The sequence below is a fragment of the Bombyx mandarina genome, chromosome 16, assembly GCF_030267445.1.
Source record: "Bombyx mandarina strain Sakado chromosome 16, ASM3026744v2".
Taxonomy (NCBI): Eukaryota; Metazoa; Arthropoda; class Insecta; order Lepidoptera; family Bombycidae; genus Bombyx; species Bombyx mandarina.
Genome location: NC_143222.1, coordinates 6,200,811 through 6,225,773, shown reverse-complemented (window position 1 = coordinate 6,225,773; position 24,963 = coordinate 6,200,811). Strand labels below are relative to the sequence as shown.

Below are 24,963 nucleotides of genomic sequence, written 5' to 3'. Positions count from 1 at the left end.
TCATGTCCCTCAAAAAGTTAGTGACCTTTCTTTCAATTAAGGCCCCGTTAAACTAATTTAACAAAATCGAGAACAGAATGGAGTTACGCATTTTCTCTCGACAGCTCAAAAGTAAAATAATTGTCTCTTATTAAGTTTACTTTTTCTCAATTGTATAATGGATAGACGAAATGTTTTCTTTTGTTGCCCGTGAATTTTTCGTTGAACAATTAATGAGTTTATCAAACAAATTGGATGTTAATTAAAACTTCTGAAAGATTATAAACTATAAACTATTTTAATCTAAACGATTACGAATATCATTTAGTATTATATGAAACAATGACAATAAAAAATAACACAATGAGAGTAAAAAACGCGAGATAATATCGTAAAAATATTAATAATTATAATGTTAATAATAATTTGTACTTATATTAACTAAAGTTCAATTATTGTTCTCAGATATCTCTGGATTCGTATAGCTCTATTCGAGAAGCAGCTGGCAAAAATCATTGAGCATTTAGTGACGAATGCTACTCGTTATTATGAACGTGATGCTCTAGTGGCCGACCCTGACTACGGCAGTATTCTTAGTTCACTGCTAGTAGGGCCATGCGCGCTAGAATATTCAAAGGCTAAACCACCAGTTACATTCTGGACCGATCCACCAGCTGATGAATTGGTGAGTATACCTTTTTCTGGTTCTAAGTCGTACAATCTTGACAGAGCGGTCGTGGTCATGCATCAGTTGAAATCCTGCGATACCGATGCGATGCCATGCGATGTTTCGCAGAGTGAGAGCAATCATTTATGTTGGAGTGAGTCACAGATTTTATGAGGTCGGTCCATCGTGCTGGAGATCGTCCGCGAGATCTTTTGCCCTCGATTTTCCCTTGCACCACCAACCGCTCAATAGAGTCCTCATTACGAGCAATGTGCCCGAATAACTTGAGGATTCGAATTTATATATAAATAACTATATTTATAATAGTATAGTCAGTATACATATTAAAGTAATAATAGTGTTTTGTAATCAATATAGAACATATCAAAAGGACAGATAAAGCTCTAAATAAATCCAATAAATCCTAGCCGTATTTGAGGGTTGGTACACGAATAAAAACAGGACTTATGAAATATTAATTTTCTTATTCATTTTCAGGTTCAAAGACATCGTATGTCAGCGGGTACAACGACACCGCCTTCAGTTCGAAGACCGATTTTGAACTTTAAAAGGAGTCTAAATGCCTCGTCTGACGATAGTTCATCAGTCAACACAGGTAATTAGTATAAAATAAAATAATTGAGGGTTTGTTTAACAGCCGACTTTTTGTTGTAATGAACATTTTACTTTAATTCGGCAATTATTGCGTTCAATTTTAATTGGATGTTTCCCAAAGAAAATTCTGGTAGCCTGATAAGGTTTAAGATTAATTTTAATTTATTTTATCACAGTTACGGGCAAGGGAACGACAAGTGCCAAAGATTACGTAGAAAGTTTGCATCAGAATTCAACGGCTACGCTCCTATACGGAAAGAACAATGTTCGTGTACAGCCTGTAAGTTGTTATACATTTTGACTGAATAATTTTCAGTTGTGTCTACACGTATTTATATCTGAAATGGAAAATTGCATTTAGATTTGACAATTTCACTATTACTAGTGGTCCCCTGGTAGTCGAAATTTGACTATAATTAATTGAAATCATAAGTTTGTACAGTATTATGATTCTATTGTCAAAGACTATTATTATATTTCGATAATTACAGATTTTGCCAAGCCTACACTTTAGACAAATATTATTTAAGACAAACAATATTATTCTATTCTCAATTTGACCACAGACTATAAGCAATAAGAAAAGTTTGACAATAAAAAAATAGTATGCATACGTGTGTGTGTCAAGTACACGGTAGTGTGTGTAACGTTTTTTTTTATTGATTTTTAGTGCATATTTATGCATAATTTTAAAAACTATTCAAGTTCTGCACTTCTTCTCTATATTTTCTATAAGTGTGAGAAATTTCATACTCCTCCGACCACACAACTTTCTTAAAAAGAGGTATAGTAACCGGCAAACTTCTTGAGCAAATGACCTTGACTGCGCAGAACCGAATTTTAGATCACTTTGGTGGTGAGGGTGAGGCGCGACGGCAGGGGAAATCGTATCGAGCGCGTTATTGGTAGATCAATCGAACCTTGCGTCCCGCACCGCGCCCTCGTTCCGCTTGCTCCCAAAAGTACGCTTGCGTACAGTGAAAAGTCTATCGTTATTCATCGTTCAGTTATTTGTTATAATTGCTTGTTGACTTTGTTGCCATTGCTATATGTTGAGTGTTTGTTGATTTTTTATAAAAAATACACTATGCCGCGACAAACTGGTGTAGTATTCAAAAGAAAGGGTAGAAAAATTGTGTACGACGTATATTGCTTCATTATAAAACAGGGGAAGAATGATATGGAAAAAGTAAAACAGACTTCGGAAGCAAGAAAAATATCAGTGAGTAGTGAGTGGCTCGGAATGAAGCTTACGACGAATTATGAAAGAGCTAGGCTTCAGATGGAAAAAAAAAACAGAAAGTAATCGGAAGCTGGTAATTGAAAAAAGTAACATTCGATTACTACGAATCGAATATCTCCAAAAAATCATTAATTATAGACAAAAAAGAAGACCAAACCGACCGAGTTGTAAACTACACCAATGAGCCCTATGTCGACTCATCACGATGATAGCGACTCGGGTGATGAAAACAGTGATGATGATGATGGTCAAGATTAGGATAACGAAAAAAAAATTACAAATACCAGCTTCGCTTCAACTGAACCAAGACCTGGCAACAGCTCTAGTTTTGACTTAATAGAAGGAATATCTATTTTACCCCAAGATTAAATTATTACAATTATTAACCTATATTTTTTGTTGATGTTCTAATAAATATATAAATAAATACATAATATGTCGATTTTCATAATTTAATAGCATTATGACGCAGAGTAAATAATGTTTTTGCACGTGAGTGTACCATGCGCGAACTTACCCCCACTACGTCGACAAATGCTCAAGAAGTTTGCCGGCTATTATACATAGTTTTTGCTTCACGTATTAATATCACTATTATAAAAGTGTAACTTTGACGTGCATGGATTCAAAATATAAGTTGAATTCATTGAGTGTTAAGTAAGCATTTCATATTTTCGTTACTTAGTTATTAATATTGTATATAGAAAGACGCAGAGGAACCCATGGCAGGGTATTTGAGCCTTCATCAGACGGCGGTTGGATTGGTGATTAAATGGACACCAAATCAGCTCATGAATGGTTACGCCGAGAGCGAGAGTGTTGACAAAAGGTTTGTATCTCAATGAAGGTAGGTAGGTACTTACAAATATTTTTTTGAAATTTATTTTGCACATTTTTTTTTCTGAGCACGTTCCTTTGATATTGTCGTCTTCTGTATCTAGAATTATTTTAAAACTTTAAGTTTCTGCTACTTGTAGGATAATAATTATACATCGGCTAATGATTTTCCTTATCGGAAGGCTCAATGTTACCTAAAGAATCATGGAGAGAGCTATGTTTTGGGTGTCCCTGCGAAATCGAATCAGGAATGAGGAGGTTCGCAGGAGGTTGAATTGGCTGAGCCGTTAGGACCACAGAGTTTTCGTGTGGTAGTCGTAGCGCACTGGAAGTCTTACGTAGTTATGTAAGCCTCCCAGTGAACCGACGACCTCCTGAAGGTGGCCGGAATCCATTGGAGCCGTGTAACGCAGAACTGGTCATTATGATGAGCTTCGTGGAGGGGCCTATGTCCATCCGTAGAAAGAAGCCTGTGAGCTGGCAATGAAATAATTTTCGTTAAACAAAATACAACTTATTTTCATATCCTGCTGGAGTAGAAGAAACTTTAAGTAATTACTCTTCCAGTAAGTCGCTTCTTAACTTTGTTTGTTGTTATCTACTTGTTAGTTGTTCCCAAGTAGCACCCGGCTCACGAACCCTTCGTTACGTGAGGTTTTTTTTTCTGCCATTCGATTATGTATTGTTGGAGTTACGTTAAAATTTCCTTACAAAAAGGGAGTTTTTTTTATGTGAGTTTTTGTGCTACTTTTTAATTGTTACTTTATTTGTGTTTTTGTTATGTTTATTGTGAGTTGTGTATTTAATGTAGTGCTTTTTACGTTAATTGTGTAGTTTGTGTAGCTTGCTTCGGTGTCATCTTGTGCATGCGTCCGCCTGTCAACACACATGTGTTTTGTGCAGCACGAAGCCGTGTACCGTGTACAGGAGTCGCTGTGCCGGTCCCCTATGCGTCGACTGGTACGTAGCTTCTGGAACATGCCCACTGCTATTCAAAATCAATCAAACGTGGGCACGGAACGGGCCTCAGAGCGAACCCCACTACCCGGGCAGAAGCTCCCTGCCACGCAGAGCAGAGGGGGTATGCTGCTGGGAGGACATTAAGGGGGGAGGGGGCTGTTCGCAGCGTGTTAGACAGCAATTTTTTTTTATTGCTTAAAGGGGTGCACGTGCTCACAGCCCACCTGGTGTTAAGTGGTTTCTGGAGCCCATAGACATCTACAACGTAAATGCGCCACCCACCTTGAGATATAAGTTCTAAGATCTCAGTATAGTTACAACGGCTACTCCACCCTTCAGACCGAAACACATTACTGCTTCACGGCAGAAATAGGTAAGGCGGTAGTACCTACCCGCGCCGACTCACAAGAGGTCCTACCACCAGTAATTATGCAAATTATAATTTTGTAGGTTTGTTTTTTATTACACGATGTTATTCCTTCACCGTGGAAGTCAATCGTGAACATTTGTTGAGTACATATTTCATTAGAAAAATTGGTACCACCCGCCTGGGATTCGAACGGGTACGCCCCGGCGTCGGCTGATGTCCTCTGCTTTTTTTTATCTCTGGTTTCCCTTCAAAACGTACAAATCTTTCGCCTTTCACTGTTATTCGATTCTTTTATTATTATGTTTTTTTATTGTAACAATTCTTACGTAAGTGGCTAAGTTTTTGCTGGTATTGGTAGGCGAGCAGGCAGTTAAAACGCAACAGTCGCATATGTCATTAACTATGTCAATTTATGGCAAACAGGTTGCCAATCGTCGCATGTTGCAAATGTTATGCTATTTACATTTTATCTGAAGACAAACCCGAAATGTACAGACAATAAATTCACATATTTGTTCCTAATATCTTACATATTAATTTGAATGTCGAATGATTTTATCATAAATTAACGTCGATGAGATAAATATTAATTTTATATATATTTTAAATTATCATATTAAAATTTCGAATCACAATTAACGTATCTGGCCATATAATATTGCAATATAAATTACTAAGAAGATTATTTTCAAATCATAACAACAAATTTTTATGTTACATTTAAAAAATATTTGGTCGAATGTTTCTAATTACTGGTGGTAGGACCTCTTGTGAGTCCGCACGGGTAGGTACCACCGCCCCGCCTATTTCTGCCGTGAAGCAGTAATGCGTTTCGGTTTGAAGGGTGGGGCAGCCGTTGTGACTATACTGAGACCTTAGAACTATATCTCAAGGTGTGTGGCGCATTTACGTTGTAGATGTCTATGGGCTCCAGTAACCACTTAACACCAGGTGGGCTGTGAGCTCGTCCACACATCTAAGCAAAAAAAAAAAAAAAAATATAATCAAATTCGAAACATGTCTTGAAATGAATTTCGTCTCAAAGCTATAAATTATGAAGCCCTCACCTGCGTGGTCCAGTCAAATTTCGTTTTTGACGATTCGCTCGAGGTAAATGTGCTGCGATAGCTCATAATATTACTTTTGTAGGCACCGCTACGTCCACCAAATATCCTGAGTGATTAAGTTACAAATTAATAAATATAAATCTCTATATATAAAAATGAATTGCTGTTCGTTAGTCTCGCTAAAACTCGAGAACGGCTGGACCGATTTGGCTAATTTTGGTTTTGAATTATTCGTGGAAGTCCAGGGAAGGTTTAAAAGGTATATAATATAATATTTAAATATAAAAAAGCTCGGAATTATATAAAAACAATTTTGTTTTTCCTTTGATGTGTCCCCTTGATGTCTCTTTTATTTATCGATTGAGGCACTACGAAGTCTGTCGGGTCAGCTAGTGGGATATAAATGAATGGGATGAAATGAAATATAAATATAAATTTCCATAGTGCGTGTCCAGAGGTGTTTTTTGCAACGTACCATCCGGCTTGGGAATGAGCTCCCCTCCACGGGGCTTTCCGAGCGCTATGACATGTCCTTCTTCAAACGAGGCTTGTGGAGAGTAGGCTTAACAATGGACAGTGGCTTGGCTCTGCCTCTGGCTTTGCTGATGACCATGGGTGACGATAACCACTTACCATCAAATGGGCCGTATCCTCGTCTACCTACAAGGGAAATAAAAATATGTAAATGAGAATGTTAAATTAATGTTGATCGATTTTTTTTTTTTTGATCTACATAAAGAAGCACTGTAACTTTCTTGATCAATAAAATATATTTAAATACTCCCGCGTCTCAACACTCTCAACGACTTAATGCTTTAACGGTACTTACTACATACTTTGGAGAGGCTTAACGACGAAAGGAAAGATCTTCCACCGAGCTGGTGATATTTGCTCGGTAGACCGACGGTCCGAATGTTGTTGTTCGGAACTTGTATATATGCAAGCTTATCTTGAAAATGTCGTAAGCGAGATTCAGGCATCTGTCAAATATCTTGCGTTGTATGATGGCTACCCGCCACAATACGATACTAATTTCTTTACTTGAAGTACATTAAATCGGCTTAACGACAAGGGAACGTACAAAAGAAAACAAAACTGCAAACATTCGTTTTTGCATATTAAGTAGCCATTAATAATATTCTTGAGATTAAATAAACAAATACGACAAAATAATATTTACTTTTTCGAAACTAGTTTAAAACGAGTTGTGAACGCATAAAAATGTTTAAAAGTTCGGGAATAATTTAATGATAAAACCAGCTCCTTGACACGTACATATGTATGCTTCAATTATACTAAATCTTTGTCGTCGAGTTTTTATTTTTCATATCGATGCACGATTAACGATGCACCAAAAAAACCTGTCATCTCAATTTTTTGCATTCACATTTGCGATGCGTAGAAGAAAAAAAAGAAAACAATAAGTCACTAATAAGAAACTGAGAAAGAAGAGAATTTTTATTAAAACAAGTCTGAAGATTGAAAATTGAATTAACTTTTTTACATAATTAAAGATACTTTTACGGTTTAATCCGGCATTTTATACTATCGGTACAGTTTTTATATTATAGTCACCACTTCATTCATTAATCCGCTGACGATTACTGAAGACGGACGACCACAAAAAATGTAAAGTATCCGAAAAGTCGGAAATAATATAATTATATTACAAAAACGCAACATTAAACCGCAAAATAGGTTTAGTTACATCTACCGAAGACACATCACATCTACCGTAAACCGAAGAAAAAACGTTTCTTCAGTTACGTTCCTCAAAATTAAGACATGACCATCCACCGTCTTTCTGCTTAGGGTTTTCGAATACATCCCAAAAACTGCTAGATGCTGAACTGTATTACGTGTTTAGAGCAATTAAAGAAACCCCGAAGTGGCTGTTCTATGCCCTGGAGCTATCGAATGCGACCGCTACTCAAATTTACTGTATGGAACGCTGTTGGCGCTGCAGAAGGCTTAAATTAGATTTGACTTTTTTTTATCGCTTAGATGAGGGAACGAGCCCACAGCCCACCTGGTGTTAAGTGGTTACTGGAGCCCATAGACATCTACAACGTAAATGCGCCACCCATAATTAACAACGGCTGCCCCACCCTTCAAACCAAAACGCATTACTGCTTCACGGCAGAAATAGGCGGGGTGGTGGTACCTACCCGCGCGGACTCACAAGAGATCCTACCGCCAGTAATTACGCAAATTATAATTTTGCGGGTTTGATTTTTATTACACGATGTTATTCCTTGACCGTGGAAGTCAGTCGTGAACGTTTGTTAAGTACGTATTTCATTAGAAAAATTGGTACCCGCCTGCGGGATTCGAACTCCGTTGCATCGCTCGATACGAATGCACCGGACGTCTTATCCTTTAGGCCACGATGACTTCAAAGATCATGCAACTATTAGAAGATGCATAAATGTCTCGAAGAGAAGATAATTCTGTGAGCTCGAACACAAGATTTTTCTTATAGCTATTATATATAAATGAGCTTTTATATTAAGCTCATTGTACGCGATTAAATTAGGCGAGAGTACGTTAAACGATTATAATCTTTATGTATTCACACAACGATCAAAAATCACATAAAACAGATGATAGTATAAAAAGAATTATCATGAGGCCGAGCTCGCCTTACGAGTGGCGATACTTATAAAGTTTGTTTATATAAGACAATAGATATTCTTGTATTTGAGAAGCTTTTTTTTCCTTTTTGGAAATAATAACAACAATAACTAACCTGATGCTAAGTGGTTACCGTTGCTCATGAATGCCAGCAATGCCGGGGGCATAGCTAAGTCGCTGCCTACCGTATAAATGTATGATGACGTTTTGTGTATAATACAGTGTGTACTGGGCGATGTCACTGCAAGTGCAAGTGTGGGAGGTGGTATACGTGCACGTGCATCGGTCTCAAGGTAGCGACGCGCTCATACTTGTCGGCCAGGACGGAGTGCAGAGACCTCCCATACACTTCCCGAAAGGTAAGTCCGCGGCAAATTCGATTTAGAACCAAGATATTTTTTAGATACGAAATCATCACGAAATACGAAATGTAAATGACTTATAGTGAATTTTGTTTTAAATAATTAATCTATTGTTATTTCTATATACAAATAAAAAGTTGTCTCGGCATTCTCATAAAGAAGTGTGCTTTAATATACTTGTATTTCAAATCTAGTTAGAAAACAAACGAAATACTTTAACAGGCATTTAAAGAAACTAAAAAACAATATATGCGAAAATCTAAAAAAATAATTTAAGGTAAAATCAAAAAAAAAGTACTAAAGAAAAATAAGGAACAGAATTGAATCGACTCTTTAAACATACTTTAAATTATTTATGAAGTACACATCAAAGGTACATACACCGCCAAGAAAAAGAATTGTGTTATAATAAAGAAGAAAACAAAACAAACTAAGGTACTTTATGATCATCGAAGCACCACTCTCTCGTTGGCAGAATATCATTTTAAATAAGCATATAGCAGTGTATAGTAGTCGATAGGTACTATGATGATTTTACTTTTTATATTATAAACTAGCTGACCCGGCAGACTTCGTAGTGCCTCAATCGATAAATAAAAGACCTAACCTTTTGTATAAAATAAACTTAAAACAAACAAAAGGAAACCGTCCGACGGGGGACACATCAAAGGAAAAACAAAATTGTTATTTTTATTTAATTGCGAGCATTTTCATATTTAACTTTCTTTTAAGCCTTCTCTGGACTTCCACAAATAATTCAAGACCAAAATTATCCAAATCGGTCCAGCCGTCCTCGAATTTTAACGAGACTAACGAACAGCAATTCATTTTTATATGATTAATATATAGATTAAAAAAATGACGCTCTTGATTTGTAATGTTTTTCAGGAGGTCACTTGCTGTCTTTTTTGAGCAATCTAGAGACAGGTTTATTACCTCATGGTCAGCTAGATCCACCCCTATGGTCACAGAGAGGGGCTGGAAAAGTAAGTAAATGAATATCGAATTGAAAGATTCCATTATATTCAAACATAGGGGTTAAGTTTCATCATCAAATCATTTATTGTTAATTATTGTTTTAATTATCGTATTTTAAGTATGTTAACACATTGACTGCCGCGTAGGTCACCGGTGACCTACACGGCGCACTGAAGTAATTGTGTCTATTTCTGTTACTAAGCGCCTGGATTACCTAACTTCGCCTTCTTTTGTATGTTAATGTGTCTTATAGTCTTTTAGGTCACACTTAGAAATATATTCATTCTCAGTGTCTTCAGATTCATCTTTCCCAGAATCTACTAATCACTGGTGGCAGGACCTCTTGTGAGTCCGCACAGGTAGGTACCACTGTTTCGGTTTGAAGGGTGGGGCAGCCGTTGTAACTATACTGAGACCTTAGAACTTATATCTCAAGGTGGGTACGTTTATACTTATATGCTTATACGAATTTACGTTATAGATGTCTATGGTCTCCAGTAACCACTTAATACCTTTTCCTCTGTGAGCTCTTCCACCCATCTAAGCAATAAAACAATTAAAAAACAAACTAAAAATTCTGGCACCTTAGTAAGAAGATAGAAGAGAGAATTCGACATAATTACTTCAGTGCGCCTTGTAGGGCACCGGTGACCTACAAGGCAGTCAACGTGTTATTTTAACTATAATAGCTCTATCGCCTGTCTAGATCATTCCACAAGAAATTAAAGTTTCATGAGATTAGATAAAGTTCCATCCGACTGCTTAATGACACGGGACGAACAAAAAACATCGCAAAAATGTTGATAACAAATTTAACATTTACTAGGTTTGAGAATTAAATTGCCGCAAACCGAACTGGTCTACACAAGTTTTTTTTGCATCTTGATAGTTCTAATCATATAGTATACATACAAATGTATTATAATAATTTTGTGTTATTATATAAAATATCCTGGATATTTTATACATATATTCTAGAATTGCTTTCCTTAATCTATTATTATTATTGACATTAAATTTTTTAATACTTATTTCAAAGTTTGGTATTCTCTATGCCAACAGAGCTTAAATATGGCAATCGGAAAGTTACATTTAAAAGTACTACTTGGAAATAGTTGAAATTTCAAAATCTTTAAATTTATTTAGGATTCATTTTATAATAATATGTCCAAATTTAATAAACAAACTTTTGTAGTAGATGCGTACACGATCATCCTATATATCACTACATAACTTAGTGTAGGATCTTAGTGTAGAGTGATAGATTAAGATAGAATTATATTCCTTTCGATTCCCATGTTTAGAATAAGCAAGGCTTTAGGCTTAGCCGTTTTAAAATACCAAATGAATATCTTCAGGTATTCGGTAGAGGAAAAAACCGGAGACGTCCTATGCCAAGTCTCTCCGAATGTGGCGAAAGTGACGAAGTGGACCAAGACGAGGCTGCCGGCGATTACGTTTTCCGTATTGTCAACAACGCTATAGCCGACAGAGAAGGTGCCCTTTTACCTTAGCTTACAGTAGTTTAGTTTTTTCATCGCTTTTCACGAGTCTTTGGCATTGTTAATACTACTTTTACGTATTCATCTTGCCTTTATTATTGCCACTACATTACTTTCGAACTGGTGTTAAATAGTTTTTTTTCTTTTTTTTTATCGTCTTTGTAGGCAGACGGGCATACGGCCCACCTGATGGTGAGTCGTTATCGTCGGCCATGGACTTCAGCAATGCCAGGGGCAGAGCCAAGCCGCTGCCTACAAATACATGAACATGAACCCATTCAATAATGTAAACATCATACCCGTATAAAGGCTAAATTCCATCCAAAACTTGAAGCCTCCAATAATTATTGATACGCGGCAGAAATAAAGATGATTGCAGTTTTAAATCAATTTAAACGATTTTATTTGAAACGTACAATGAAATAAATTCTTTGTGCCGCAGCAATGCGTCATTCTCTTCTAGAGCGAGCAGTTCAGTCGCCTCCGCGCACTCCGCGCAGGCCTCTAGCATCAACATCTACTACTTCCTCTGATTCGTCAACAATGTCAGTCGATTGTCCACCTTCGGCTGGATTTAGTGGGCTTCCTCCGATAACACCAGCTCCACATCAGCCTGTTGAACAGGTATTTAAATTAACTAGTGGTTCCCTGGTAGTCGTAATTCGACTATAGTTAATTAAAATTATAAGTTTCTACACTATTACGATTCTATTGCCAAAGACTATTATATTTCTATAATCAGAGATTTCGCCAAGACTACACTATAGATAAATAATAATAAAGATAAACAATAATAACCTATTCTCAATTTGACTATAGCAATAACAAAAGTTTGACAACAAACAAAGAGTAGGTATATGTGTGTGTGTGTGGTTTTGTGTGTTTGTGTGTGTATGTGTGTGTGTGTGTGTGTGTGTGTGTGTGTGTGTGTGTGTGTATCAAATACATGGTAGTGTATTAGCATTGTGCACTTCTTCTCTATATTCTCTATAAGTGTGGGAAATTTCATAATCCTTCGTCCGTGCAATTTTCGTAAAAAGGGATACGAAGTTTTTGCTTCACGTATTAATATATAGATAACATTTATCGTTAGTAGGCATTTTTAAACTTAACAGGCATTATAAATAGTAAATGTCAATTGCATAACAAATGGCTAAGTTGGGTTGTTAGTGATACTAACTACTGTGCCACGAGTCGAGGTTAGATTTGAGGTCGGACTTATGTTAAATTATATATATATTTAGTATCCGTAAGTTAATTGTAATTTTAGTAAGTTTATATTTCGCAATTAATTATATAAAGTAAATCGAACGGAATGGATTGTGCGCGATAATTGCTAGTTTGGCGAAGATCTTCCACTGAGTGGGAGAAATTGCTTGGTAGACTGACGGTCTAAATATTGTTTTTTGGAACACATATATATGGAAGCTTATCTTGAAAATGTTGAAAGCGAGATTCAGGCATCTATCAAATATCTTGTGTTCTATGATAGTTACCGCCCCACTTGTTTTATTGTGGTATCGGGTTAAGAATCACCAGTTATACTAAATGTCTTCGATATCTGGAACAATTTCAGTATCCTTGTATTCAAGAAGGTATCAAATATTTATGATTTATGGTTATCGGTATGGAGTTCGAAAACAGTCCTCAGCGGCTATGGTCCAGGTATTGCCGTTTTCTTACTTGCCGTTGGAAATATCGAGCTTTCCCATTTTGTCTTCCTAATTAAGCTGGTTTTCACAAGTGACTTTCACAATGAAGGTTGCAAATATGTGCTGTAAAATTGTTGTACAAATACATATCACCAAGCTCTCTAACTTTTCATGAAGCCATAATAATTTCCAGTTTGAAAGGAAGACCTCGGATCTCATGTCTTGGGAATGGGTTACAATTTTAACGTTCAGATGCCTCTTTAAATCAGATGGGTTTTGAGTTTATTTACCCATCCATAACATTTTCTTGTTTCAAAAATGACAAGCCAAGCTTTTTTTCTGAAACAAAAAAACCGATCGACTAATTGATGAAACAATTTACACTCCATTTTGGCCTTTTATTAGAATTACTTATACAATTAAATAGTTGAATTCATTTGGCTGTAATTTAAATTTTAAATTGAACTTTGGAAGTTCTACTTAATTAGCATTATGGTAATGGGCTCTCACTTCAGCAAAAGGCTATGTAAATCAATTACTTAACACATTTTGGCTTATAAAGCTCAAATTATCTTTAGTACCATATTTTTAGTGTATCCAAGCGGCGGTTATAATTATAAACGGTATATATATAAACGGTAATAATAATATTAGAAGTATATATCATTCGTATACTCGTATATGATGTCAAAAAGGAAACCTTATTTTTATTGAAGTCATGACTATAGTGGTCATTTGCAATTCATATTTTTCCACAATTAGATAATTTAGTTTTCTTGTGTTTTTAATTTTTCAGTATAGCTGTAACTATAAAATGTCTGTATCTTATGTCTTTCACAAAAGCCTTTGAAATGAACGATGGCATTTATGTTGATTGTCCCTGGGCCGATCAATAGCAGTTATTTTTTTAAAACTATTAATAAGATTGAAGGTCCACTTAGTATTTTTTGGAGTCTACATAAACAGCAAACTGTATACTACCACCAACCTTAAAACCCCAATTGTGTTGTGTAACGGTAAGTCACTGTCATAGCATTCAGATTGCAACACAATATTATTTCTACGTGTCAGAATTAGGAAATACGGTACTATCTACCCGTGTTAGCTCTATCGTCGTTAGTCGCTTTTGAGCTAAGATATGGTGGTGAAAAGTATTGGTACCACTCCAGACCAATTTTTAAAATAAATAAAAATTTCACAGACTGCGTCAATTGAACTGGTATGCAGTACGATGCGTAGACAGATAATATCGAGGGCGTTCTACGGTTGGCTCGCGTATTGCCGACATTTGTCCACTGTGAGAACCCATCTAAGCGGTCTTGTGCATCCCAATATAATTACGAAAGGTACGTTGTTTGTTGTTCAGCATGAGGTAAAACTAAAATTTAAAGTCTGGTAGACTATCAATTGAATATACAATTTATATTGTTAACTAGATAAATAAAAGACCTAAGCTTTTGTATAAAATAAACTTAAAACAAAACAAAAGGAATCCGTCCGACGGGGGACATGTCAAAGGGAAAACAAAATTATTATTTTTATTTAATTCCAAGCATTTTCATATTTATCTACCTTTTAAACCTTCTCTGGACTTCCACAAATAATCAAGACCAAAATTAGCCAAATCGGTCTAGACTAACGAACAGCAATTAATTTTTATTTATATAGAAGATTATTTTTGTAAATCTAACCGTACAAGAGAGAACACAAGTGATGTTTATGATATGTTATGCAGATGTATTTGAATTATTGAAATAATTTGTTACCATTGACTACCATTTGGTTGGAGAATCTTTGCTTAATCAAATTTGACACGATTTAGAAGCGTACCCATGTTCAGTAGTTTTTCAGTTTCATTATAAGTATTACGTCCATAGAAGGAGCAGACTCTGGTCTTACAGAAGAAATATGGCGTTCAATGACCGACGACAGTGGTACTGTAAATGACAAAAACGAAGTATACAGACTCGTTTATTACGGTGGTGTTCAGCATGACATCAGAAAGGAAGTTTGGCCATATCTCCTTGGATATTATGAGTAAGAAATCATTTACTACAATAACGTAAAGCATTTAGTAGTAGTGATAGCTCTAGTAATGCTTCATTTAATGTCCTTGTAAGCAGACAATCATAGAGCCCATCTGGTGGTTAGTGGTTAAGTCAGTAATGCCACCGCCTCCCCCTGAGTATTCTCGGAAAACCTAGTTTGAAGAAAGACATTCCATAGCGCTTAGGAAATTCCGTGGAGGGGAGTTGTTTCAAAGATAGATCGTCCACGGCAAAAAAGATTTCTTAAAACGCACCTTAGATAAATGCAGTGGTTCTAGATAAACTGGATAAGACTACTCCGGTGGCAGGCGATGCATTGGTAAAATGAGATTGAAACATCAAACTCAAACCATTCTTCGATGCGCTCCACACGGTACTTACGGCTCAAAACGCAAAAAAAATGAAAGTCTCTTCTTGAACCCAGAGGTCCCAAATATTCGGAAAAATAGCCGAGAGGACAGATTTTCTTATTGTACCATAGCTTCTTTGAAAATTATATTGAATAACGTCATTTCTAACTTCTAAAATACGAAAAATTTATTTTATTCTAAATGTAGAAATAAATTAGGCTTTAGTGTTACTAAGCGTTAAGAATATTTAGAAAGAAAATTACTTGAGCAAAATGACAGAAATAAAATGGACCAATACTTTAAAAATGAAGGGACGAGGTGATCTCCATTCATTCATCAGTTTTCATTCTGTAAATAATTAAATGAAATAATGTTTCATAAAATCATTTTAGTCGTACGAAAATGATTATTTTAAATAAGTAAAGAACCTTTTATAAATCATCTGTATAAATGTAAATCTGCAACTCTCATATGCATATTAGGAAATGTCTTGGTGGGGATTAAATATAATCTGATTATAAGTTGTAAGATAGTTTCTTAAAATGTTAAAATAAATAGATTTATTTATCCCTCTTCTATAGATGAGGTCCTCATTATAACTAAATTATGAAAATGCGTTTTATTTAGATTCGGTTCAACAACAGAACAAAGAATAGAACAGGATGCGTCTTGCCGTCGTCAGTACGAGACCACAATGTCGGAGTGGCTCTGTGTTGAAGCCATCGTGCGACAGAAGGACAGAGAAGCCACAGCCGCTTCAATAGCGAGGCTCAGTGAAGCCTTGGGAAAACTGCCACCCGTGGAGAGTAATGGAGATTCTGGAGAGGTAGTTTACGCGTAGAATGTGCACTATTCCTAAAATTGTATCATAAGCAAATTTGACGTAATTATATCCAAATCAAAATCAAAATCCAATTCAGTTTTCGCGAATCATAGTTAAAACTACTATTATGAATTAATATCCTGTGTTTCTTATTTTCGTTAGATTATTGTCGAGGCTTGGAATACTTTACTCGTATATTTGAACTTTGTTCACAATGTTTCCGTTGCAATTATACGTTAAAAAAAATCATACAGGTTTTCGAAGACGATTGCAGCGTTATATCAGACAACCCTCCAATTGTAACTCCAGAGCCTAGCGATAACGAACAAAGGCGACCGGAAAACAAACCTGTTCTGTCTCGAGCACCCAGCGTAGATGAGATTGACAATATCGACTTAGACTCGGAAGAGAAAGAGAAAGATGTTAAAGTTAACGGAGAGACTGACACGAGTGATACTAGAGAAATAGATAGTCTTAAAGACTTAGATGATGAAGATGACGATGTTCATTTAAAAAGCGTTGTGGAGAACCCGGATATGAGACGAGAAAGTATAGCTGAAATAAAAAGACTGGCAGAAGGTATCGTTCAGAAAAGCGATGGAAGAGGATTACTTTGTAGCGTTGATAGTGCGAATGTGAACCTTAACGGCGTTGACCAAAGATCCTCTGTAGAGGAAAACGGTCCGAGTCCACAGCAGCATACTAGCGTCATAGTTACTAATCCGTCTGTTGATCTAGTACCGTCGGGATCACCGGCTTCCGGTGGAACAACTGGTATGTGTTACTTTAGAATTTCATACAACATTTCAGCGTACTGCGTAATCCATCTAGTTTTGTTTAGACCTCAAAAATCATATAATGGATACTGATATTGAGGTACATCAAATTTATACGTATTATTTTTGAAATTCTACTTTTTAGCTAATGTGAGCCCGTCCCGTAGTCCATTAGGAGTGGTACGAGAAGAATCTCAATCTGCTGGTGCATCATTTGACACTCTGGAACCAACGAGTGATCAACGTCCAGAGACTAGATCCAATTGCGTTTCACCTGCAAGTTCTAATGGTGGAGTTTATTCTGTAAGTTTACATTTTGTTTTATTTATTCGTTGCGTGGTTTTTATGATTTTTCATTGTCACATAGTTTTGAATCTGAATTCTAATTGTAAGCTAATAAAACCGGTCACGCTTTGCTATCACCATAGCTGATTATATGAAAAACATAGATTTTGAAACTGCATCACCTATCGTGCGTTAATAATACTAAATCAGAAATCTTCTCTGAAGTACCAACAATAAATATATCAAGTTTCATCACAATCATACGGCTTAGGAACGCATTGGAGACACACACAAAAACATTAATTTTATTTAGTTAGATAGATTATAGTAAATATGGAAATCATTAATTTTCGCTCAAGTTAGTTTATAATATGATCATTGATTTATGTTATAATTTTTAGAACGAGTTGGTTGAAAGCTTCGCTCTGAATCTCCATCGGATCGAGAAAGACGTTCAAAGATGTGACAGGAATTATCCGTTCTTTACTGATGAAAATCTTGATAAACTAAGAAATATTATGTGCACGTGAGTAAAAAATACTAACCGTATTATGCCAAAAACGTTTCTTTATAAGATTAATTTGCATACTTACCGACGGTAGAGCTCTGGTTTAGTAACAAAATGCTTTAAACTCTTCCTAAAGTCCTTTTGGTGTACAGAGTAATCGCTCAAACTGGTGTAGTAGGTTTTACCGTGGTAAAATGTACCGCCACCCACCTTGAGATATAAGTTCTAAGGTCTCGGTATAGTTAAAGTTAGTTATAGTTATAGTGCGGTGTATTATCTATAGTACACCGCAACATACCTGGTATATTTTTATATTTTCCAGAATTTCTGTAAATTAAATGGTTGTCTGGAAGATATCGCTTTTAGCGATAAGACCGCCTTTTGTACAAATGTATCGTGATTGTTTCTTGAATGTAAATTGTGTTTTGGTGTGCAATAAAGTGTATTCTCTCTCTCTCTCTCTCTCTCTCTCTCTCTCTCTCTATAGTTACAACGGCTTCTAAAAATTATTATCTGAAATTTCGTGGTGTATAGCTTCTAATAAATTTACTGTCGGAAATTTTACACTGAAATAATTGTACTTCAGATACGTTTGGGAACACCTCGAAACTGGTTATATGCAGGGAATGTGTGACCTCGCTGCACCGCTGTTGGTGATGATGAAGGAGGAAGCTTCAGCTCACGCACTGTTCACAAGGCTCATGGACCGAGCCAGAGATAATTTCCCTTCAGGGCAAGCCATGGACGCTCATTTTGCTGACATGAGGTAAGACTCAAACGGTATGGCGGACATTAATTTGGTATGAATGCTGTAAAATATTTGTTAAGTTACGGTTTTCGTTTTGAAAGAGGAATTGCTTAATCGTTAAAGTATTTTTTTTGGAAATTTCCTTTATCCACTCTTCAAATCGTTCTTCAACGTTTTACTGATACGCGAAGATATGAGCAGGGTTATGATACCCGATCTAGGTCCATACGACGCCGTATCACAACAGAAAAAAAAATCCAGTGTAATTCTAATTCCGGTTTTCGTTACACTACTATATACGTAAGCATCATAAAAATGCATAAATGGCGTATTTACTTTTAAAAAAATTGAACCTACCCGCGGGATTTGAACAGAGAGATAGTCGTATCGCTTGATACACTGAGCATCTTATCTCTTAGACCACGACATCTAAGGACCTATATTGTTTGTGTATTATTCAGGTCGTTAATCCAAATCTTGGACTGCGAGCTCTACGAACTGATGCACGCTCACGGGGATTACACACACTTCTACTTCTGCTATCGCTGGTTCCTTTTAGACTTCAAAAGGGAAATGCTATATCAAGACGTAAGCGTATAATTATATGTTAATATAAGTTTCTTAGCGTGAAGGCGCGTGCACACATTTATTTATTATTCATTTCAAATAATAACTAACAAATAACACCATTCTGATGTGCAGTGAAAAACGATCGATATAAATAAATTGCTGTTTAAATTCATTAAATTTGAGGTTATTATAATTTTATTTTTCAATTTCGTAGTAGGATACCTTTGTATGGAATACTAAATAAGACTAATGACAACGTATTAAATAGCGCCTGAATTGAAGACAGGAGCATTATTCGTAAATTAAACAAAGTGCTTCTGTGTGATGTAATATTGAATAAACGTTTTTTTTTGGCGTAATTGAGAACTGTTCTACACCTATATGACCTTATATGAACCAGTTCTTGCAATCATGCATCATCGTTGTAATGTAAACGTTACCGCTTATTTCACCTTTGACTGGACATCGATTTGAAATTTTTGCTGATATGGCATCTATGCATCAACATGTCATTGCCATACATCAAAAATATGTTCTGGGGACCTATTCTATTCAAGCTCGGTGATGTCAAGATCACGGCCTAGCCGCTTTCTGTCGTTAATTTGAAGAAAGAACGTCTTAACACATTGCTGCTGTAAATATGTGTGCGCTTTTATTCTTCATCACTAATTTGTTTAATGTTTTCGTCGATTAGGTGTTTGCGGCGTGGGAAATGATATGGGCCGCTCGTCACGTCGCCTCCGAGCACATGGTGCTGTTTATAGCGCTCGCGCTGCTCGAGACGTATCGCGATGTGATACTCGCGAACACAATGGATTTTACGGATATCATCAAATTCTTCAATGGTGAGCTGACAATGAAATGCGTTCTAGCAAAGCGGGTAGAGGTTTTGAAGTGAAACTTCTTTAGAATCGTTGTGGTGTGATTTCAAACTCGATGAAACGAAATGAAACGAAACGAAAAAGTAAGTGTGCCGCGATTGGCTTGCCGAAGCGGCTCCGAGCGGCGCCGACAAATCACGAAGCGCTCCACACGGTCTCGCGTCCCTGACTAGTTCAGTGTGTTTTTGACGTCCGTACACGCTGTCGTGGCTCTCGGAGCGCCCTCAGATACTTTTATTTCTATTTAGTTTGTTATCAACAGATGCCGCTGCACGTAAATTCAACAATTCCTGAATAGTTAAACAGTTGATAGACGTTCTCGTATATCTCTTGCTAAATCACACTTACCTGGCGTAGGGATACCGTAATCATGCACGCGGTTCCCCTAGGGTGAGGCTGCTCCATTGCACTGCGGAGTGGTTGACCCTTGCGATTATTTTTATATTTTATAAGTTTCACTTCTACCGTGTGTGACTTGCACACACACACACACACACCTTTTTTTCAATAGCTGTCGCATTGGTCGAACGGAATTGTTTAGAAATTCGGAAACATTGGTAATATTGATGGTGCGATTCAGGGCTTTGGCCGAATCCAATTCTTTGGCTTACTGGTGGTAGGACCTCTGGTGAGTCCGCACGGGTAGGTACCATCGCCCCGCTTATTTCTGCCGTGAAGCAGTAATGCGGTTGTTTGAAGGGTGGAGCAGCCGTTGTAACTATACTGAGAACTTAGAACTTATTTTTTTTTTATTGCTTAGATGGGTGGACGAGCTCACAGCCCACCTGGTGTTAAGTGGTTACTGGAGCCCATAGACATCCACAACGTAAATGCGCCACCCACCTTGAGATATAAGCATGCTTATATTTTATTAACCATCGCATCGCCCACTTCCGGATAAATCTTCTTCATTACTGCATGATACGTCTGCGTCCAGTCGTAGTGCGTTCGTAGTGATTATTTTTGCAATTATCGTACGGTGTTCTGAAATGAGATCCTTCTTTAAATGAGATTTGAAAAAGCCCTCATTGATAAGTGACGGTCTTTTGCTGTGCTGATGTCCATTCACCATCATATCATCACCAGTCAGTGGTGGGTCATATGCTTGCCTGCCTTCGAAGGCGCAGAAGGTGTTATAGAGACATTTGCAGTCTTAGACCAGTATATGTAACCGTGTGTAGAACGTAGCCAAGATCTTACAAATCAGTGAATAAGCGTAATGGTTCATATTTGAATAACCACATTTTTATATAGTCGTTTATTACGTGCTTTACTACAAGCAATCTCCATAATAGTATTTGTTTTACGCGATGACACGCTTGTAGTTCGCACGCACGTATGAAACTGGGAATGTATTTTATTTTCATTGATAAGTACGGAATGTGAAGTGTGAAGTTGCCATTTTTTTTTCCTACCTTAGCTGATAGATAGCCTTGAGAGGCTATTTCAGCGTAACCTCAACTAGTAGGTGAGCTCACGGGGCTCAAACCGGAGTGATGCTAACACTGACCCTTTTTTTTTTTTTTTTTAACGCTGGGGAATCCGTTTACGGATACCCGGTCGAGGGGGGGCTAACACTGACCCTAGCAAGAGCAGTGCTTCGCAGAATCTACCACCGGATCGGAAACGCGACCCACTGAGAAGATTTGGCGAGAAACTCAGTGGGCTGTGTCTATGGGTTAAGTTGCCACGGCACATGCAATACGTTCCATAATAATATAACAAATTATTGCTTTGTTGATCAAAAAAAAATTTGTTGCTTATATGGTTGGGCGAGCTCACAGCCTACCTGGTGTTAAATGATTATCGGAGCCCATAGATATCCACAATGTAAATGCCGCCACCTACCTTATGAGTTCTAAGGTCTCCGTTTGTACAGTATTTATTTATCTAACTTATTAAATGATTCTAATCACTATTTAATTACATTTATTTCTTTAGTACTTCTTGAAAGTTTCGTGTTTAAAAAGAATAATGTTGATCATGTTTATATCCTCATGAGATGGACTATAAATTGCAATAACGCACTTCTATTAATATTAAATCTATTTAAATCGTTTGTTCACAGAGATGGCCGAACGTCACGACGCTTCCGCTGTTCTATCTCTAGCCAGAGACCTAGTCATGCAAGTTCAGACTCTAATCGAGAACAAATAGAGTTCGTTGTCGTATAATTTGAAAGTCTCTAAATAGACAATGATCGATTCGTTACGCTACATGATAATGAAGGTCAAACGTGAAATGTATGTCGCTGTTTGTAACCGCGAAACAAAATCGTTTCTCATTTTCGAAATTGTTCTGGAATATTTAAATATGAAAAATATTTTTTTTTTTTTTTTTTTTTTTTTTTATTGCGTAGATGGGTGGACGAGCTCACAGCCCACCTGATGTTAAGTGGTTACTGGAGCCCATAGACATCTACAACGTAGACGCGCCACCCACCTTGAGATACAAGTTCTAAAATCTCAGTATAGTTACAACGGCTACCCCACCCTTCAAACCGAAACGCATTACTGCTTCACGGCAGAAATAAGCAGGGCGGTGGTACCTATCCGCGCGGACTCACAAGAGGTCCTACCACCAGTAATTACGCAAATTATAATTTTGCGGGTTTGATTTTTATTACACGATGTTATTCCTTCACCGTGGAAGTCAATCGTGAACATTTGTTGAGTACATATTTCATTAGAAAAATTGGTACCCGCCTGCGGGATTCGAACACCGGTGCATCGCTTCAACACGAATGCACCGGACGTCTTATCCTTTAGGCCACGACGACTTCATTAGGCCACGACGACTTCCACGACGATTGGAAATGCCATTTTTAAATTTGGAAAATTTGTAAGCCACATTATTTTTGAAAAATTCTGAAGTTCTGATCTATGGATAAATTGTTATTGTACGTACGTAGTGACGTTATTCGGGAACATGTAATGTACCTATGTATATTTATCGAAAGGTTTATAATATTATAATTTTTCTTAACAAAACAAGTCATATTTTAAATCTTGTTTGAAATCAATGAACTTTTTAATTTTCACGATAATTGTTGATATATTTTGTAGAATAGAGAGGTTATATAAGCTAATATAATATATATAGTCACAACTACTTCCAGAATTGTTAAAGACAATTTTTTTTTTCATTTTCTTTGTTGTTTTTTTAAAAACTTTTATAAACAATTTGTTTATAAACAACACGATTGACCTTTGTTAGTGTACTAAGGTAGTTCTAGTAAGCCTATGTAAAAATATATATTAGCGTAGACAAATTATATATTGAAAAATAACAGTATTACATCATTAATCATATGTGTCTATCTTGTATTTCTAATGTGTTTTGCGATGTTAACTATGTTCAAAGTCTTATCAGGTTTGTTTACGTATATTAGCGAAATTATACGAAACATACTCTGATTGTTTACATTATTTGAGTCATTCGAAGGAAAATAATTCAATAATAAACAAAAAAAGTCCCAGAGAATTCGCTTCCTGAAACTGATCTGTTGTTTTTCCTCTAACGGTTAAATACTTACGTGCACGGTGAATTCCGTGAAAAAGACACAAGCTAAATTCGATTTGGTTTTTCAGTCGAATTAATCAACAACGTTTTACCATTAAATTTTTTAATTTGCAATGTGTTTCGATGATAAAAATATAACAGAATCGACCTTGAGAAGAAGATACGATTATGTGTCCCGGATTCATTTAACTATTTCGTCTTATGCACTGCATCCGTCCGTACTGATCTCCTATTTTTCTACCTAGCCCTTCTACCATAGGCGATGGTCACAGAGCATGTCATGAGTCAGGATTAGCACCACTGGTCTGCGTTTTTCTGCCGCGAATTTCAATGTTAGCCCTTCGGAAAGGATCACTTTAAAGCCTGATAAAAATACTTCAATTTTCTTTAAAAGGATGCTTGAATTTCTGTGCGCGACTGTACCGCACCAAGTATGCGGCTATGTCAACCGGAACGCAGTCGAAGCGTGGAGTGAATTTGTAAGGAAAAGTCGCGTTTAAATCCTCGTAAATTTCTTGGTTAATTTCCTTGTTAAGATGTAAACTGGACCTTATTATAACGACAAACTAGTAAATGATTTTTCCATCGAGCAAGAACGGTTTCACAAAAGTTCTTTCTTTTACTAAATCCAAATCTTAGTAAATTTATCGAATTTATTGAACTTTGAAAAACAAAGATAAATTTTCGGAAATTCTAATTATCATATCGGATGACGACCCTTTTTCCCTGTGCCTTGTCAAAATATCCATTATAATAAAAACCCTATTTACCTACATACATAAAATGTATTTATGATATAAATGTTTTAAATATAGTTCGATTCAATTTATTGAAAGTTCTAATCCAAACTTCGAATATACTATTTTCTTATATATACCTACCTAGAAAATACTTCTGATATTGTTACGTGCTTATTATATACATATATATGTATGCATATTATCACTAATATGTACTAGTATATACTTAACCTCTAATTTACAAAAAGTTGTACTTGGAATTAATTTTGAAATTTAAGAAAACTTCCAAAATTCGGTTTGCATATTTTTGACTCAACCTTTTTATGGATCACGTATATTTTATTTACAGTATTTTTCCCCATAAATGCCAGATCAAAATCTTGATCGGACGTTTTGAAGGTATTTATTGAACCACATAAAAACGTAAACTCCGTCTTTGTCAATAATATGTCCAGATTTGATTATCTATCAAAATACCTTCTCATTAGATTTTTTATTTTGTTTTTTGGTTAGACGGCTCAACGAGCTCAAGATCCACTTGATATTAAATCGAAATGGAATTTTACCGAAATTATTATTAAATTATTGAATATAATTGATTTATACATATTATTATTCCTTTTCTTTTTCGTATTACTCCTGTCAGAGCGGTCGTGGTCGTTATTCAGTATCATTGCTGTGGGCAGATGCTATGTGCCTCACAATATATATATTTAATAATATTATATTATTATTACATTATATTATAAAAATGATATGAAAGCCGACACCCATCTGATGTAAGATTGAAGTTTCAATTGCATTGTTTTTTATTACATGATATTATTTCTTCTTATGGAAATTTTT

The 24,963-nt window shown here is 36.2% G+C and overlaps 1 protein-coding gene across 6 annotated transcripts in view; it reads left to right on the top strand.

The window, feature by feature from the left end:
- LOC114246823 (small G protein signaling modulator 2) overlaps window positions 1-22,199 on the top strand; it is a 59,449-nt gene extending 37,250 nt beyond the window's left edge. For 3 of the 6 annotated variants that reach the window (XM_089733513.1, XM_089733516.1, XM_089733517.1), the window contains exons 5-23: window positions 445-664; window positions 1,145-1,262; window positions 1,438-1,541; window positions 3,209-3,333; window positions 4,185-4,301; window positions 8,595-8,731; window positions 9,623-9,720; window positions 11,071-11,209; window positions 11,657-11,838; window positions 14,068-14,212; window positions 14,744-14,903; window positions 15,892-16,090; window positions 16,342-16,861; window positions 17,009-17,166; window positions 17,550-17,674; window positions 18,243-18,422; window positions 18,866-18,992; window positions 19,669-19,819; window positions 21,924-22,198. In XM_089733513.1, coding sequence (XP_089589639.1) covers window positions 445-664; window positions 1,145-1,262; window positions 1,438-1,541; window positions 3,209-3,333; window positions 4,185-4,301; window positions 8,595-8,731; window positions 9,623-9,720; window positions 11,071-11,209; window positions 11,657-11,838; window positions 14,068-14,212; window positions 14,744-14,903; window positions 15,892-16,090; window positions 16,342-16,861; window positions 17,009-17,166; window positions 17,550-17,674; window positions 18,243-18,422; window positions 18,866-18,992; window positions 19,669-19,819; window positions 21,924-22,012 — 3,094 coding nt within the window. In that variant the 3' untranslated portion in view covers window positions 22,013-22,198. Of the gene's footprint in view, window positions 1-444; window positions 665-1,144; window positions 1,263-1,437; window positions 1,542-3,208; window positions 3,334-4,184; window positions 4,302-8,594; window positions 8,732-9,622; window positions 9,721-11,070; window positions 11,210-11,656; window positions 11,839-14,067; window positions 14,213-14,743; window positions 14,904-15,891; window positions 16,091-16,341; window positions 16,862-17,008; window positions 17,167-17,549; window positions 17,675-18,242; window positions 18,423-18,865; window positions 18,993-19,668; window positions 19,820-21,923 lie in introns of all 6 variants that reach the window. The other 3 variants (XM_089733514.1, XM_089733518.1, XM_089733519.1) reach the window with 3 other exon arrangements.
- Window positions 22,200-24,963: the final 2,764 nt, after the last annotated feature.